Below are 15,989 nucleotides of genomic sequence, written 5' to 3' on the forward strand. Positions count from 1 at the left end.
GGTAGACGTCAATTTTGCTTCTGCTTTTGCTCGACTCTGCTTGACTCTGCTTTGCTTTTTTTCCCCTTATTTGCTAAGCCAACGCCCTCGTCGTTCACTCTACCGCCGTATCCTTCCTAATCTCTCAACCAGGCCCGAAGGGAAGGGGACGACAGTAGCAACAAGCTGTTTGTTAGGTAGACACCTTGTCTTCCGTCGCACTCACACGGCGATATTGGAGATTTGGCTCTTCCGAGATCTTGGAATCCGATAGGCGGGAGTGTCAACGAGGCGCGAAAAATCCAATTGCGAGAGTGCAAAAGACGGGGGATTTCTTGATGGAGGCTTGAGGGCTTGAGAGAATCATACGATGGGTGGATGAGTTTAGTTAGAAGAATCATGGGTGCGGATTAGATATCGATCGGGCTTAATCGAAACGCTCGGACCATATTTGATTAATATGGGGCTTGCGACTCTTGCAAGTCTTGCCTGCTACATATAAGATCTTCGGCTTAGCCGTCGAGACCGTTCTATTGGTGGGGAGGCTACGACCCACGTGTCACTAGCCACTGATAACTCTCCAATTTCGAGGAGTTCCAGCCACTTTTCCCACTCTTGCCCACTTTGCTCGAGCAATTACTCTACATAGTACGCATATGTAGCACAAGAACTTAGAACACTAAGGAAAAAGCGACCAGGCAGCCCCAGGTAAGGACCAGGGGAGATCCTAACCTAGGTTTTTCGGGTACGCACCGATTACGTCCGTACCCCTTGGCCGGTAGACAGGCGATAAAATACATACATATTGTCATATTCCCAAGGTTGTGTCACCTTTCAAGGGTTTTTAGGGGATTTTTACTCATCATTGTAGACGGATGGCTGCTTCGTAGTGCTATACCGATATTGCTTATATTGATTAATAGTCCCAATGTCTGGTACAACTACAACTTCACTTCCCACCGACACCGACACCTTTCCGACCTAAGTATCCTCTCCTACTTTGCTGGGCAATAAGAAACCAGTCGTCATCGATAATGGACGGCTTGGATCCGTAGTTGCTATTTACCAGGTTTCCCATCTATCCGAGGTCTTCCTGGGCCAATCAGGCGTCGAGAACGTCACTGAATGAGTGTGTGCGGAACAACTAGTCCTTGTTAGATCCACATCGATGAGGAGCGGTTTGGTCTGCCGTTATGCCGTCTATCGTGTTCCTATAAAATCTAGCAAATCTAGCAATTATAGCCTTGCCCTGCTTGCCTCACTTGGATCTCTACATAGTCACATGCAGGCGCTATCTTAGATCCGCGGATTCAAAACGCGAAGAGAGCAATAGGGTAAGACTGCATGACTAGTTTGCCAAATATTCAACGGCGAGCCCCGATAGAGAAGAGAAGCAACCATTGGTTGAGAAGTATAATTGAAACTCCAACGTTAAATTAACTCCTTCAAGAGTTTCTCAAAATGGTATAATAGAATTATAGACAAGTAAAAAGCTTCGAGGCCGAAAGTAGGAATATCCCATATCCCTCTCATCCCTCTACGTCATTCATCAGATTTTGAAACACGAGCCCATATAAAAAACGCCGGGAAACAGGCCCAATGCCGGATGAGCCCTATGAGACCTTTCATTGTGATCATTGCAACCCCATAAACACGTAACCCAAGCCTACCACATTTCGTCGTCGCTCTTCACCATCTCCATCGTTGGCGTCTTGGGTTGTAACTGCTTCATCCTCTTTCGGTCTGCTTTGGTCACTAGCGATGGTGTGATGGGGACCACAGGCGAGAATGGCTGGTACGGGGTATAAGGCACTGGCGCGCCCGTCCAGGGAGTCCGTAATCCTGATGGCGACAGAGGTGTCGTCCTTTCAAACGTTGTCTGCTTGGTCGTCTGTGCCGAAGGAGAGCTAAGAGCAGGCTCGTAAGCTCGTAACGGAAGTGTCCCACCAGTTCGAACTGCTGATGGTGCATTGGGACGTGAGAAAGACTGCTCTGACCGGGGTGAAGTTGGGAATGTAGCACCCGGCTTCGGAGACGCTGGTAGGGAAGGGAACCTGTTGACGCCTGGCTTTGGCGACGAAGGTAGACCAACGAGCGGTGCAGTGGAACGATCGGAAACAGCGGAGATGGCAGAGACAGGGTCAGGGTCTGTATATTGCGAGTTGTTGCGCATATGGCCCAGACGCTCATCAATACTTTGCGTGCTCTCCGGCGAGATATCCGGGGGAGTGATGGGTGCCACTGATGGGTGCTGCCTACTGGCCCGTGCATAAGGAATCTGGTCTGTCGGAACCGGGGGCGGGGATGCGGGTGCGTAATGACGAGGAGGAATTGAGCTCATTTCCTCTTCCTCATGGCGCGGAAAGGTACCTGACATCGGTGTCATGATCGGCGACGAGATGCTGATACCCTTTACATTCTTCTTTCGAGGCGATTTGAAAGCGGACAAAATCGAAGAGGCTCTGGACTGAGGCTTCTCTGCTCCAGCCTGTAGGTCGAGGTTCGCCGGCTTATTTTTGCCCCTCTTTAAGATCCCCTGCTTTGGAGGTTGCTGTTGGGACGATAATGGTGCTGGAGGTTGGTCCAAAGTGACGCCTGCCTCCTTGGCGGCCTCTTGCTCCATTACGAGCCTGTACATCTCTTCTAGTTGTTGTTGCGCCATTTCGCGGTCTGCTGCAACGACTCGTGGATCGACCAACGGGTTAACACCAAGAGTGCTCGTGGAATGAAGCGATGGAACAATGTAGGGACTTGTCGGCCCTGTCGCGGTCAATGGCGTTGGCGGAGTCGGGTACGAGAAATTCTTGATAGGCGATTTTGGCGGATCAAGGCCGTATTGAGGATTTTGGGCGCCTCCGAGTTGAGGCGGGGGAAAAGCGAATGAATATGGATATTGGCCGTCAAGGTCTTCTTCTCCCGCCGACAGATGCTCGCGGCGTTTCTTCGCTAAGATAAGAAGGATTGCTGCGACTACAACGAGCGAAAGAGCATACGATCCGACTATACCACCAATCTGCGCGGGAAGGTAAGCTGTATTCCTCAAGGCTCCAGCCGAGAGTGGAGGACCGTCTTCCGCTGATGGAGGCGGATCGTAGTAGTTGCTATGAAGGTCTTGTATTACACTAGCAGAACAAAAAGGAGTGAATGCTGAGAAAAACAGAAGTAGCACAAACTGAAGCGAGGAATGCTTTCTATAAAGCACCAGTTGCATTGTGTGTGACCCGGATCGTCATGAAAAATACTATATCCCGACTCCTTAGTCAAACCTCCTGACGGATCAATCGAAACACATCCTGATGGAGATTTGGCAAGGTCAGACACAAAGTCGGGAGGACAAAGGGTATATAGCGGCTGGTGATGTTCGGCAGTGTGTCGAAGTGGGCCGAAATCCGCGATGCTAACGTGCGAACATTGGCGCTTGTGGTGTGAAATGGCCTCTCACTCGTCGGCCCCTTCTAGGTACTTGGCTCCATGCATGACTGGCCCCCAGGGAGAACGCCCACTGAGGGTGATAGATTGCCAAATTCATCTTTGCGGATGGCAGTGGTTGATCCCGTTCTTCCAATTCTGGTTGGATAAGGATATCGGAACGACAGGGAGTTAAGCGCCAACTACCCGAGAACCGGACATGATTGGCGGTCGACTTCCACAACATCAGCGACCCCGCCGCCACCCTCACCTCTCCCCCCTGCGCTTCTGCAGGTCACTCTGCCTCTACAGCCACCGATTGGCCAGAATCATCTCTACCGACAGAGGCGTGGTTGAACCCCCGACTAGGTACGACGTTCTGTTGGCACTAGCGAGGAAAATGGTGATTGTTTGCCCTAACCATGGTGACAAGGCCTTAAAGGACGTTGATAAAAAGGTGCTAGCCATTCCCCTTTTAATCTCGTCACATCCTCAACATATCAGATCTTAGTGATGACGACTCTACCGATGTGACTTCGCAATTATTTGTGAAGTGATGCGCAAAAACGACACTAAAAATGAAAATATCCCTTATTGCCGACGATGCCGACAATACCGACAAATGCGAGTGATCGAAAGGTGAGCGGCGGCAACGAAATCACATTGTTATGCGCGATGTTTCTTAAGATCGCTATTAAATCTTCGAGAAACCCCATCCTTTGAAGCTAGGATTTTTTGGGGGGTATCTAGAATTAGCTCGCTAGGATTGGTTGGTTGTTTCGAATATGAATTCGATCAAATGCGAGAGAGGATGATTTCGGCTCCGGGACTTTTTCGGTTCTTACCCCTCTGCGACCCGTGCCTGAACACGTAAGCCGTCAATTGATTTCATTGGATCTGAATTCGAGTTACACATCCTTTGGAACAGCAAACTTTATTATATTTAGATACATTTATAAAGTTAAAACGATGCGATAATGGTTTGTTCTTTACTTGAAATTGCTATTAATAACATAGTATGAATTAATGAGGTCATTTTTACGCCCTATCCTGAGTGTCAAATGGAATTAAGTAGTTGGTCACCTGACCTGGCGCTCTGCAAGTGACATGTCGGTCCTTAAAATGCCCGATCCAAAAACAGCTGTCGCGTCTTACTACCTTACCCTTGCAGCCCTTGTAACCAAGCACGCGTCTGCCTACTTCTCAACCCTGCTATAATATACAATTCGTAGATGTTGACCCAAATATGATGGCGAATCATTAATTTGCTGATGGTCGGCCATAATTCCTATAAATTGTTTTCTCAATGATCGAGAATCTGTAGCCATGTCTGGCTGCAATAACAATGACTTATTCAAATCATTAAATCGGGCACAGTCTCGTGCTGTCAACTCTCAAGCATCGACTGTCGCTATATTGGCTGGTCCTGGAAGCGGCAAGACTCACACGCTCACATCTCGAGTCGTTTGGCTAATTGACCATGTTGGTATCCGGCCACGCGACGTTATTGTCGCGACGTTTACCGTCAAGGCAGCCAATGAGATGAAACTGCGTCTCGGTCAGGCACTCGGAGACGGGCGCGAGAAGAGCATCGTTCTTGGGACTTTTCACAGCATTGCTCGCAAATATCTGGCTATATATGGCAAACGTATTGGGTTGGATCCCAAGTTCGGTATCGCCGACGACTCCGATTCTAGGGCCATTATCAAGCGGATATGCAAGAGATTGGAAGTTCAGGTCGATCCTGCTGCTGCTCGTGCTTGGATCAGTAAGCGTAAAGCAAAGGGAACTTCCGACGAGAAGCCTGTCAAGGCTAAAGACGGCAAGGACATAAAGTCTCAAATGATGGAAGAATGTTTCCAAGATTATCAATCCCATCTGGAGCGATCGAATCTGCTCGACTACGATGATCTTCTTGTTCGTTGCGTCGAGCTGCTTCGTCAATGTCCCGACTGTGTCCAGAACATCCAGACTGTCTTGATTGACGAGTACCAAGATACAAACGGGGTTCAGTATGATCTGATGAAACTTTTCGCCCAGAAGAATCGGCGGATAACGATAGTTGGTGATCCGGACCAGAGCATCTACGGTTGGCGGTCGGCAGAGATAAGAAATCTCCATCGCCTACTTCAAGATTTTCCCGGCACCGACGAAATATCCCTTGAAGAGAACTATAGATCGTCGAGCTCCATTCTTGACGTATCTTTGAAGGTCATCCAACAAGATAAAGACAGATACAAGAAAGCCTTGTTGCCAATTCATGCTAGGGGTACTCGGCCCGTCCTTCGAATGCTGAAAACCCCTATGGCTGAAGCAGAGTGGATTGTTTCCGAGATCAAGCGGGTAAAGATGATGTCTGGGAACATGGTTAAATCTGACGACATCGCTATATTGCTTCGGTCTGCCTCGTTATCGAGACACATTGAGTCCGCTCTTGGGAGAGAAGGTATACCTTACAGGATGGTAGGTGGTTTCAAGTTCTACGATCGGGCTGAGATCAAGACAATCTTGGACTATTTACGGGTCATCCATCAGCCCGATAATAACGATGCTCTCGCTCGTATTATAAACGTTCCGAAGCGAGGTGTTGGCGATGTCACAATTACATCTCTGCTAGAGGAAGCTGAACGCAATGCCATGAGCCTCTGGCAATTACTTGAGAAGCACTTTAAAGGCGACCGAAAAGCAACGACGACTATTAGAAAGCAAACAGAACAGAAGATCAGCGGAGGCCTATTCAGATTAATCAACCATTTGCGAAGTAAACTACGACCAGAGAAGGGTGATCCCTCTGACTTGGTCGAAATCATCATGCTGCTACTCAAAGACCTGCAATTCGAGAAACACTTGGAAGAGGCGCATGGCCCGGGGTATGAATTACGATGGGCAAATGTCGAGGAATTTGTGAACTTAGCCAAAGAGTTCACGCATCAGGATAAGCCAGAAGAAGATCTACTTCCAATTCTCGAAGATGGTGCACAGATGCCGGATGACGACGTATTGGCGCGATTCTTGGCAAACGTTTCGCTGGCGTCTGATAAGCAGACTGACGAAAAAGACAAGGAAGCAAAACCTCAAGTTACGGTGTCTACGATACATGCTGCAAAAGGCCTAGAGTGGCCTGTCGTCTTCATTCCTGCGGTTTACGATGGATCTATCCCGCATTTGCGATCCGAGGACGAGAATGAGGAGCGACGCCTCCTCTATGTGGCAATGACTCGTGCTCAAGCCCTGCTTTACTTGAGCTGCCCTCAAAACACTATGGGTAGTAAAGACAATACTAAAGTATCTCGATTTGTCGAGGGTCTCTCGTCTTCGACCTTCCTCAAAAGGGGACCATCCTTTGATCGATCAGTGATGATGGAAATAGCCAGGATACTACAGAGAAAACTCCCTCCAGAAGACGCTATCTACAAAGATATACCCGCGATGACTGCGGTGGAGGATAACGTTTTCGCGGTCGATCCAAACAAGAATGAGGAAGAATCTGCAAATACCGCGAACAGCCACGGGTTCGGCCAGCGTCCAGGGCAGAATAAACGGCAAAAAATTAGTCACCCTAGTGTGAAGGTGGCCGAAGAATCGGTCGAAGGCTGGGCAGCCCCTTACCAAACGACAATGCAGAGGTCTGCTTCATTCACAGTACCACAGCCTCCGTCACAATCGGGTTTCACGACGGCTGGGGCTCATTACGCGAATGTCACTGCTGCCGAAGCAGCCAAACCAGCCCCAAAACCTCAGGGGGCGGCAACGAGAAGGCCCCCAACCAACCGAGCTCCTTCTCAGAGAAGTCTAATAGGGTACGGATATGGCATAACGAATCATGACAAATCTAAGCAAGCCGACGAAATCCTACCACCCGCCCCCTCAAATCTAACAAACGCACGTCGCCCCTACAATATCCCGCGAGGCCGCGGCCAACCGGCAAGGCACTTTTCCCTACCTTCATCACTCACCGATCTCCAGCCCGCAAAGCCAGCTCCCACCATCTCTCCCGACCTCGCAAACCACAGACTAGGCTCCTCGAAGCTCTCGACCAGGCCAACCGCAACCTACACCCCTACCCAACAAACAACTACTTTCCAACAGCAACAAGCGCCGTCCAAACCAAAACAGTACTCCTGCTTCTCCAGCTCGCCCACCAAGCCGCAGGCAGAGGAAGAAGGAGGAAAGCCGGGCGGCGCGGAGGCGGAGAAGGAGAACGCGGAGCCCCCGGAGGAGCCGACGCGCCCGGCTAAAAGCTTCCACGCGACGACGGTGGACTGCGGGCCGAAGGTCGGGTGGAGGGGCGGCGGCGGCATACAGCGGCCGGATAAGCTGGGGCGGAACGGGATCACGCCGATGGATCGGCTGAAGAAGCCTTTCAAGCTGACTGTTAAGCGGCCGCCGGCGTGATGGCGTGTACGGGTATATAGGTGTAACGACGTGATGCTGCTCGCCGAGTACTTTTATATATATAGTATAACGAATGGCTACGCAATGCTCACCGTAGCCAGAACTATGAAAATAATATCCATATTAACCTTGGAAGAAACAGAATGTGCTACCAATCGCAGAGACATGGGCTTTAAGCTTCCTTCCAGCAGCAACCAAATATTAGGTCTATTAAGCATATACATAACCGCGATATCCTCATCCTCATAAACCGCAGGTAGCTAGCTATAAACATAACATTCTCCCTCCTAGGTACTAACATAAAACATTACTCATCGCATTCCCATCTCTCATTATTTTCCCCCCAATTCCCATCCCTCGTCACTCATATCTCCCCCCCCCTAACTACTCAAGAAAGCGTATACCCCGAACTAACCCCCTCAAAAGCCGTAATAGCACCCCCAATCAGCGCCTTACTATCGCCATAATACCTCGTGCGATACGTACCCGGCAGCGCATCCGCCTCCGTCTCCCAACTAATCGTAACGCTGCTATACCCAAACACGGTATCCGTGCGCGTCCACGTGTACACGAGGCTCCAGTCCGAATCGTCGCGGACCTGCGTCCAGTTCCCCGTCGCCGAATCCTGCATCTCGATCGCGGCGTACGTGCCCTCCAACCGTAAATTATTCCGCGGGTTCGCCGCGACGAACGTCGCGTTGACCACGGCGCCTCGCGCGTACGCGGGCGCAGGCTGCGCCGTCACGTCGCCGAACGCCTTGCCCGGCGGCGCGTTGTCCTGCACCACGCCCGTGATGAAGCTCAGGCTCGTGTTGCGGTTATCGGGGGGCGTGGGGCCGGGGTCCGGCGAGGTCGTCGCGTCGTGCGCGATGTACTGGATCGCGCCGACCGTGAGGTTGATGTACGCCGGCAACTCCCACTGGCCGAACAGCGTGCTGGCGCCCTCGTACCGCTGGATCCCGTACTCCTCGGGCGTCGCCAGGTAGTGCGCGTACGTGTTCGCGGGCCCGCCTAGCACGACGTTGGGCTCGGCGTCGGTCCCGGTGATGTCCGAGGTTGCGGCCGATTTGATGGCGGCGCGCCATCGCCGCCCGGACATCGTCGTTGCTTCGCTGGGGCTGATGATGATGACGAATTGGCCGACGCGTAGCAGTTGCACGTCGATGATGTTCGGGCTCCACGCGTACGGTTCCGTCATCTCGCCCACGTCGAGGAGCACGGGCTTCGGGTTCTGGCATGCCTGTTGCTGGGGCGTGGGGGCGTGGAGTAGGTCCTTGACGACTTCCCATACGGGGCTCGCGCTTGGCTCTCCGGAGTCCGCTTGTGTGAAGTCGAAGGCGCCGGGGCCGTCGGTTGTGCCCGCGGCGAAGGAGTATCCGAGGGCTGCCGGACACGTCTGCACTTCGGTTCCGTTGTCGAGCTGGAAGTTCCAGAAGGACATATCGTGGTAATAGTGGAAGGACTTCACTGTTGAGCCGACTACTGCGGTGCCAGATGAATCAAGTGAGTCCTATTGGGAGAAGTAAGCACTAAATGTTATCATGGCGATACAAGCATAAGTGACTCACATAGACTGATCGAGCACCATCATACTGGCGCTTTCCGATTTCGTAGCAGCTTGCGATGCCGAGATCGAGTTCGGTGAAAAGGGGTCCGCGGCCGTGACAAGCCTGCGACTTGCCATTTGCGCAAGTGCTGTTTTCGAAGCTACACATTTGGCTAGATCCATCATCACACCTTGGAGCAATATTAATACCCTGTCAGGAAATTGAGAATTGTGCGAGTCTGGGCTCACCAAGCACCAAGGGTGTTAGGGGTTGTGTCCCCAACATTGGCCTGAGAAAACCCGGCAACGAATCCGTCGGCGGCAGTGTCGTCGTCCTGCATAGCCTGCTCGAACATGATCTCCGCGACTCCTTTGTTGTCGCCGGTTACGTGAGTGCTGTTTTGGTAAACCGACGTCCCGTGGACGGGATACCACGTCAGGATTCCCATATTCTTGCCATCGGATGCGCGCTGGAACCTAAGAACGGTCATTTCTTTATCGGTCGAATCGCTATACTGGGCTCGTTCTTCGGCAGGGTTAGCTAAGTAGGCGTATAGACTTCGACTAAGGTTGCCGTCCGTGATGTTCACCGCCCCTGTTCATACGGTTAGAGACCTATTCTTAGACAGTTTCACTTTGAATCATACCAAAGTCAAGATATCCCTATTAGGAACATTAGCTATGCGAAACCATCTATGAATATATAAAGCATTTCGCCTACCTCGGTCAAGGATTCATGAGCTCTCTGAATCGACAGAACCGCGCCGTCGACAATAGCTTGGTAGCTCTGCTTGTCAAACCCTAAGCTGGTGACCTGGGGGAGTAGGTAATTAAACCAGGCCCCAGGACCCGAATGGGCGTGCGTTCCAGTAACAGCTACATTCCCCCTCTTGTACACAGAATATTCGTCCCCTAGCGCAGCAAGCCCGTCGAAGATACCGAAGCTGACAGCCGTATCGCCGGACTGCGCGTCAAGGACTAAGTACACGAACCGATCGTCCGGGTTGTTGACATCGCCGACGATAAACGCTCGCGAGAAGATTCGCTGTCGAAGACCGGTGCCGACTTGCGAAAGGTCGGCGTAACCTGCGAAGTTGATTTCCACGACGGGGCCCGTGATATCGGCCTTCCCTACGCCAAGCAGATATGTATCGCCCTTCGTCTCAGCCCTGACCTTGGGTTCCGTGATTTTCGCCCGCGCCGCATGATGTGAGAGATCGAACCCGCGTTGCGGCGCCGGTCCACCGATCTTAACAGCGAATATCGCACCCAGGACAAAAAACGAGAAGATCGTGAAGAAAGCCAGGAACGGTCTTCCTCTCGTTCGAAAGCTAGTAGGAAACTTCGGAGCCATGATGACGACGAGATCAGAAGTAGTTGACTATCTAAAGCCAACCGATGTTCCTAATGTCTGAGCGAACAGAGTATCAAGCTCGGGGAGATCTTTTCCTATCTCCAGACTTGGCAGCAGCGAGTCTTTATTTATTCCCCGTACCTAGAAAGGAAAGAAAAGGGCACGAGACACCTTTTAGAAAGACCCTTATCCCCGTCAAGGATGCAACGGTCGACGGCCATGGCTGCGTACAGGCCACAGCGAAGCAAACAAATAGAGGGAAAAACAAGCTGGGGGGAAGCTGGACCAGCCATATTGGACAGGTCCCTACCGTCGAACCCTGCATAGCTTGCATATCTACCTAGGCAGGTAAGTTAGTTGGTATACATCCGGATGCCGGATACCGTAGGCTGCCAAATAGTCTGTGCGAACAGAGAACCATATTGAGTCGCCATACAATCAGCTGCGGCGTCCTGACATCATGGAGCTGAGATTCGATGGCGGTATGGACGAGAACATCACATGCGCCCCCAGGGGTAGCTAGGAGTGGTAAGGCACACGATTGGATCGGCGATATGATCAGTACTGATCCATAGGTGCTTCCTCGGCAAGTCCTTAGTCCTCCGCGAGAATAGAGATAGGAAGGGTGTATGAGTGGACGCGGGGATAGATTAGGTAGTATCGGTGGTAGTTGGCAGGTTGGTTGACCTGGTCTAGTTCCTTGGTTAGGCGGGTTGGATGATCGTATCTCCAATGATCATTTAGTAGCGTCATTGGACCTAATGGCAGATTTGGATATCATGGATCTTTCCCCTCATTTATTCCCCCCCGGCCAATCGTTCCCCAGGTCTCTGAATACAATTAGGAGATAATTATAAACATGATTAATTACATCTGCAGGTTCCCGTTCCTGTTGTCGTTCGTCAGACATGACCGACCTTAGGATAAATGAGACAGGTAACATTGTTTCTTATCCCAGAATCCATTCTATGTAAGTTCCAAGTCGCTAGTTACGTGTAGGTGATAGAGACAAAAGCTAAGCTCATGGAAGCCCTAATATTGGCTTCTCGGCTCTTGGCATTATATAGGGCTAACCAATCTATTCGTCCCTATCTTGATAGGCATCTTGGCGTGTAGGTAGGTACCTATCAGTAATCCCTAGTAAGAACACCGCTTCTTACAGCTTGGTGGCTGGAGCTGTCAATTCCACCATCGTGCATCGTATGGAAAATAGGTAAAACTTACTCCTTTCATTTTAAATGTCTTAGAATTAGAGGCTGTGTAGTATGTATAACGGCGAATCATAGACGATGGAGTAATATGTCTTGTGATTCAGGATTTATTCCCAGAAGGCTCATGCTTAACCGTAGCCTACCATTGACGGTCTCAAAAGAGGAAGCTCTCGAGTGGCAGTTTTGGTAAGATGATCTCCACAAGGCTTATCTAATATCTATTCCAATGCCGCTGTCCATGGTTTTATAGCGGGACTGGACGGGAGATCCCCCCATCTAATATGATAAGTCAGATATGATATTTAAAGGGACCTTGCGCTATGAACTTCACATGTATGACACGGGTATTAAATTGTCTCACTTAGATCAATGCCTATTTATCATCTACACAGTGGCGTCTTTTGATATGAATAGCACGCTCATACGTGAAAAATCGACATAACTTACCGCTTCTTCTCAACCTACCGAGGTAGATACCCGTCGCTTCTATTTAGCTGCGGACGGGAGGATGGATTCGGAATGTTGATACGTGCTGAGTGGTAAAGCATGGTCACTTACGGCTAACTACAGGGACTTTCACATAAGACGAGCGGACGAAAAACAAGTAAAATATCTCAACACAATAAATCTTAACTATATTGGGTATCCTAAATCTATCATATCGTACATATCTTGAATGTACATGTGTATGCCTCACGCGTTCTTTTGACACGTGAAGATGGGTATAAACCGCCAACTCAACTAACTGAATCTACTGCGTACGTCTTATCTACTGAATCAACTCTGGCAAGTACTCTACCCAGCTGAGTCTACCTCCTGGTTAGCTCGTAATTGATATCCATTCCCTACTATCACCTTCCAAATTTTTTCATCCTAAACCGTCAATTTCAATTGTCGTGAATACCTATTCACTCAAACCATACCATAGCACCGTCATGCGATAATCCTACAAATTCACCATCCTGTTGAAAAAAATGCCACGTTACGCCCCGACGCTAGCCACTCGTTGCGCCTCGGGTTGCGGGGTTAATCTCCTCGAGATGTCAGGAATTCCGACGCGGTCCGCCATTCGGTCCGGGACTAGATCCGGAGATACTGACCGGACCGGATACTCAGTTGCTGGCGTCGCTCGTAATAGACGAGTTGTAATGGGTTGCGGTGCGAGGATTGTAGGCGATTGAACCTCGTCGATTACAGTCTTAGGAACTGGTCCCGGTCCAGTTCTGATGCTTGACGGCAAGATCTGCTCAAATCCCTGCTCTCTTGCGACTTTCTCGATACTCTTGAAGTACTACAATACTAATCAGCTGACGGCCACTAGTCTTTACATCGGAGATATGCTTACCTTCACAGTCTTCACTTGCAGTTCCAACGTTGCATCCTCGTCACACACAATCATGGGGTGAGGATGTAACTGGAGACTCGATAGTGTCCACATGTGGTTAACGCCCTGCTCAATGCACTTCTGCAGAGCGAGAGCCTTGCGGGCACCAAGAATAATGACGACAACCTCTCGCGCTTCGAGAACGGTTTGGACACCAACTGTCAAGGCCATTTTAGGGACCTTGTCAATGTCGTTCTCGAAGAAGCGAGAGTTGGCGAGAATAGTATCATAGGCTAGCGTCTTGACACGAGTCCGCGAGGCTAAACTAGAGCCGGGTTCATTGAAGGCGATGTGCCCGTCTTCTCCAATTCCACCCAAGAACAAGTCTATGCCGCCGGCACGCTTGATCTTAGCCTCGTACTCAACACATTCTGCTTCAAGATTTGGGTTGTTGCCGTTGAGAATGTGGACATTGTTTGGGTTCACGTTGACATGAGAGAAGAAGTTCTTCCACATGAAAGAGTGGTAACTCTCGGGATGGTCTCGAGGGATACCGACATACTCGTCCTATTCCGGGTATTGATTAGTATTTGGGCAGTTGCAGAGGCGCTCATAGAAGGGAATAGATTAATATTATCCCATACCATGTTGAAGGTGACGACATTTTCGAAGGAGATCTAAATTAAACTAGTCAGTTATAGCTCGAAATATTCGTCCACCTCACACTTACATTTCCAGCCTTGTACTGCTCAACTAAAATCTTGTATACACCAAGCGGGCTTGAACCGGTAGGTAGGCCAAGGACAAAGGGATGTGCCGGGGTAGGATTGAAATGTCGGATTCTCTCGATGATGTAATTAGCTACATAGGCGCTGGCAGTCTCGGAATCGTCGCGGATGATAAGCCTCATTTTGATTTTTATTGAATTTGGGAAATTGGGATTTTGATGATATGATAGTTGTTAAGGGTTAAGATTTGGAATGAGGATAAGCAGAGATGGAGGTAGTTGTGCTTTTACGGACTTATCTACGGAAACAGTAGGAATTCAATAGAGACGCTTCAAGTAATACAGATTTCGCAAGTCATTATGAGGAGGAGGCTCATAGTGGCAAAGGCAACAAAGGCCGCACCTGGATAGCATCGGACACCATCGGACGTACCGTCGATGATGGAACGTTTGCCCCGGATTGGCCCGTTCTCCACCGCGACGATAGTGAGCTTACACTTGTGACTGGGGAGGCTCGTTGAACGTTGTAGTAACCTGTCCATGAACGGATCTGGGTCATGTGGCGCCCCGAGCTATATGGTTGGTTGCTTTGTTAGGAGTGAGTCTCGAGCTTCAGCCAACCACACGTTCGGGAAGGACTAGTAGTTCGATAACGAGATTATTATCTGATGCCTTACCCATCCCCCGGAGATCTCGGGTTCGCTTAGTGATCGTGACGGGTAGCAGGTAACGCTGGTATGCGTGTGTGTATGCGTATGAGAAACGTCCTGACGAGTCTCTGACACCTGAGCTAATGCAATTTCGACATCATCTTCCCGTAGTGGGGAAAGCCAAGCCAGGGACTCGTCCTAATGCGGATCAATGACATTTGATATTCGATGCGATCTAACCGCATCATATATATTCGTCTAGGTGCTTTCCATTAGAGCTACCAGAGCCGCAAAGCTGAAATAGGAAAAAGCAGGATATCATCTTCAACCAAGCAGGGTACTACCATGAATGTAGGTAATTAATATTTCGCCCATGGCCTTTTTTCGGCTAAGGTTGGAGAAATGAAAATAGATGAATTGAGAAGAATGATTCATTTCCTTTAGAAATGGAATGTTCTAAATTCTCTCAAGGTGCTCTCTCCTGCCACGCTTGTGGCTTACGTCTACCAAGATCCGGAGTGTAAGGAAATAGCAAGTCCTAGACGCTAGCGAGGACTTTTGGTAACAATGCAAACTCAAAAGTGTCCCGATATGTCTATGCAAACGCCATGTGGCTCGTGCATGGCGGGCGATCCTTGCTCCTTTAAATATACTAAAACCTAGACCTAGAAGGCTAGAAAGGTTAAAAAACAGTTGACTTGAATTCTAGAGCCTACAACGTTACATCTACAAACACTGGCCCAGATGGCACAAAGGGAAGATAGTACCAACTGGGCAACACCACCACCACTGCCACCTCTACCACCTCTGCTACCTCTGCTACCTTTCTACCACCACGGTGAGACAATGTCAATGTCCGATGTCCACCTCTGCCCTTCCTCTTCCTCTTCCTCTTGTATCCTCCTCCTTTCTCTTCCCTGTCCACCCTGACATCGACAGCTGATTGGCGCGCTGTTCGAATTGGCCCCCTGTCCCTACATATCTGATTGCCCGAGTCTTCGCTGACGGATCTGCTACTATCGTTATTGTTGTTGTTACCTACCACCATAACCTATATGCGCTCCTTGCCCTTTTTAGTATTATAGCTGTACTTTTTCCTTGTTGCTACGTGAGCCAGAATACCATCAGCATCCAGCATCCCGAAGTCACCTACCCTACCGAGAAAACGGTGGCGCTAGATCTGTTCTTCGGCCCACTCTCCTGGATCCCCGTCCCGCCCTATCCCATATCCTCGGGCGTTCTAGCTGCTATTCTAGCCCTGTTGTTGCTGGTTTTGTTGTTGTTGTATGTGTTATTCTTTCTGTTAGGTGGTAATACATACCATACATACATACGCTAGTTAGACGGTTGGGAACAAGCATAGCCGTAGGCGCGAGCCACGTCTTAGCTTAGGGG

General features: G+C 49.9%; 3 protein-coding genes across 3 annotated transcripts; all 3 read right to left on the reverse strand.

Moving 5' to 3' along the window:
* Positions 1-1,319: 1,319 nt before the first annotated feature.
* F4807DRAFT_143120 (uncharacterized protein) lies at positions 1,320-3,398 on the reverse strand. Its single transcript, XM_047993117.1, has one exon. The coding sequence runs from the start codon at positions 3,188-3,190 to the stop codon at positions 1,646-1,648; it is 1,545 nt and encodes a 514-aa protein (XP_047853124.1). The 5' UTR covers positions 3,191-3,398; the 3' UTR covers positions 1,320-1,645.
* A 4,753-nt stretch (positions 3,399-8,151) lies between these two features.
* On the reverse strand, positions 8,152-10,979 carry F4807DRAFT_143114 (Neutral/alkaline nonlysosomal ceramidase). The gene is made up of 5 exons (XM_047993116.1): positions 10,050-10,979; positions 9,976-9,991; positions 9,578-9,923; positions 9,351-9,519; positions 8,152-9,292 (listed from the first exon to the last, which is right to left on the reverse strand). Exons 1-5 carry the CDS (start codon positions 10,680-10,682, stop codon positions 8,171-8,173), a joined length of 2,286 nt encoding a protein of 761 aa, XP_047853125.1. The 5' UTR covers positions 10,683-10,979; the 3' UTR covers positions 8,152-8,170.
* A 1,896-nt stretch (positions 10,980-12,875) lies between these two features.
* Positions 12,876-14,127, reverse strand: F4807DRAFT_461546 (glucosamine-6-phosphate isomerase; the record flags this gene model as incomplete). The annotated part of the gene is made up of 4 exons (XM_048001698.1): positions 12,876-13,184; positions 13,239-13,784; positions 13,862-13,894; positions 13,948-14,127. 4 exons carry the CDS (start codon positions 14,125-14,127, stop codon positions 12,876-12,878), a joined length of 1,068 nt encoding a protein of 355 aa, XP_047853126.1.
* Between the last annotated feature and the right edge of the window lie 1,862 nt (positions 14,128-15,989).

The sequence above is a fragment of the Annulohypoxylon truncatum genome (assembly GCF_022578515.1).
Source record: "Annulohypoxylon truncatum strain CBS 140777 unplaced genomic scaffold F4807scaffold_21, whole genome shotgun sequence".
NCBI classification, from domain to species: domain Eukaryota; kingdom Fungi; phylum Ascomycota; class Sordariomycetes; order Xylariales; family Hypoxylaceae; genus Annulohypoxylon; species Annulohypoxylon truncatum.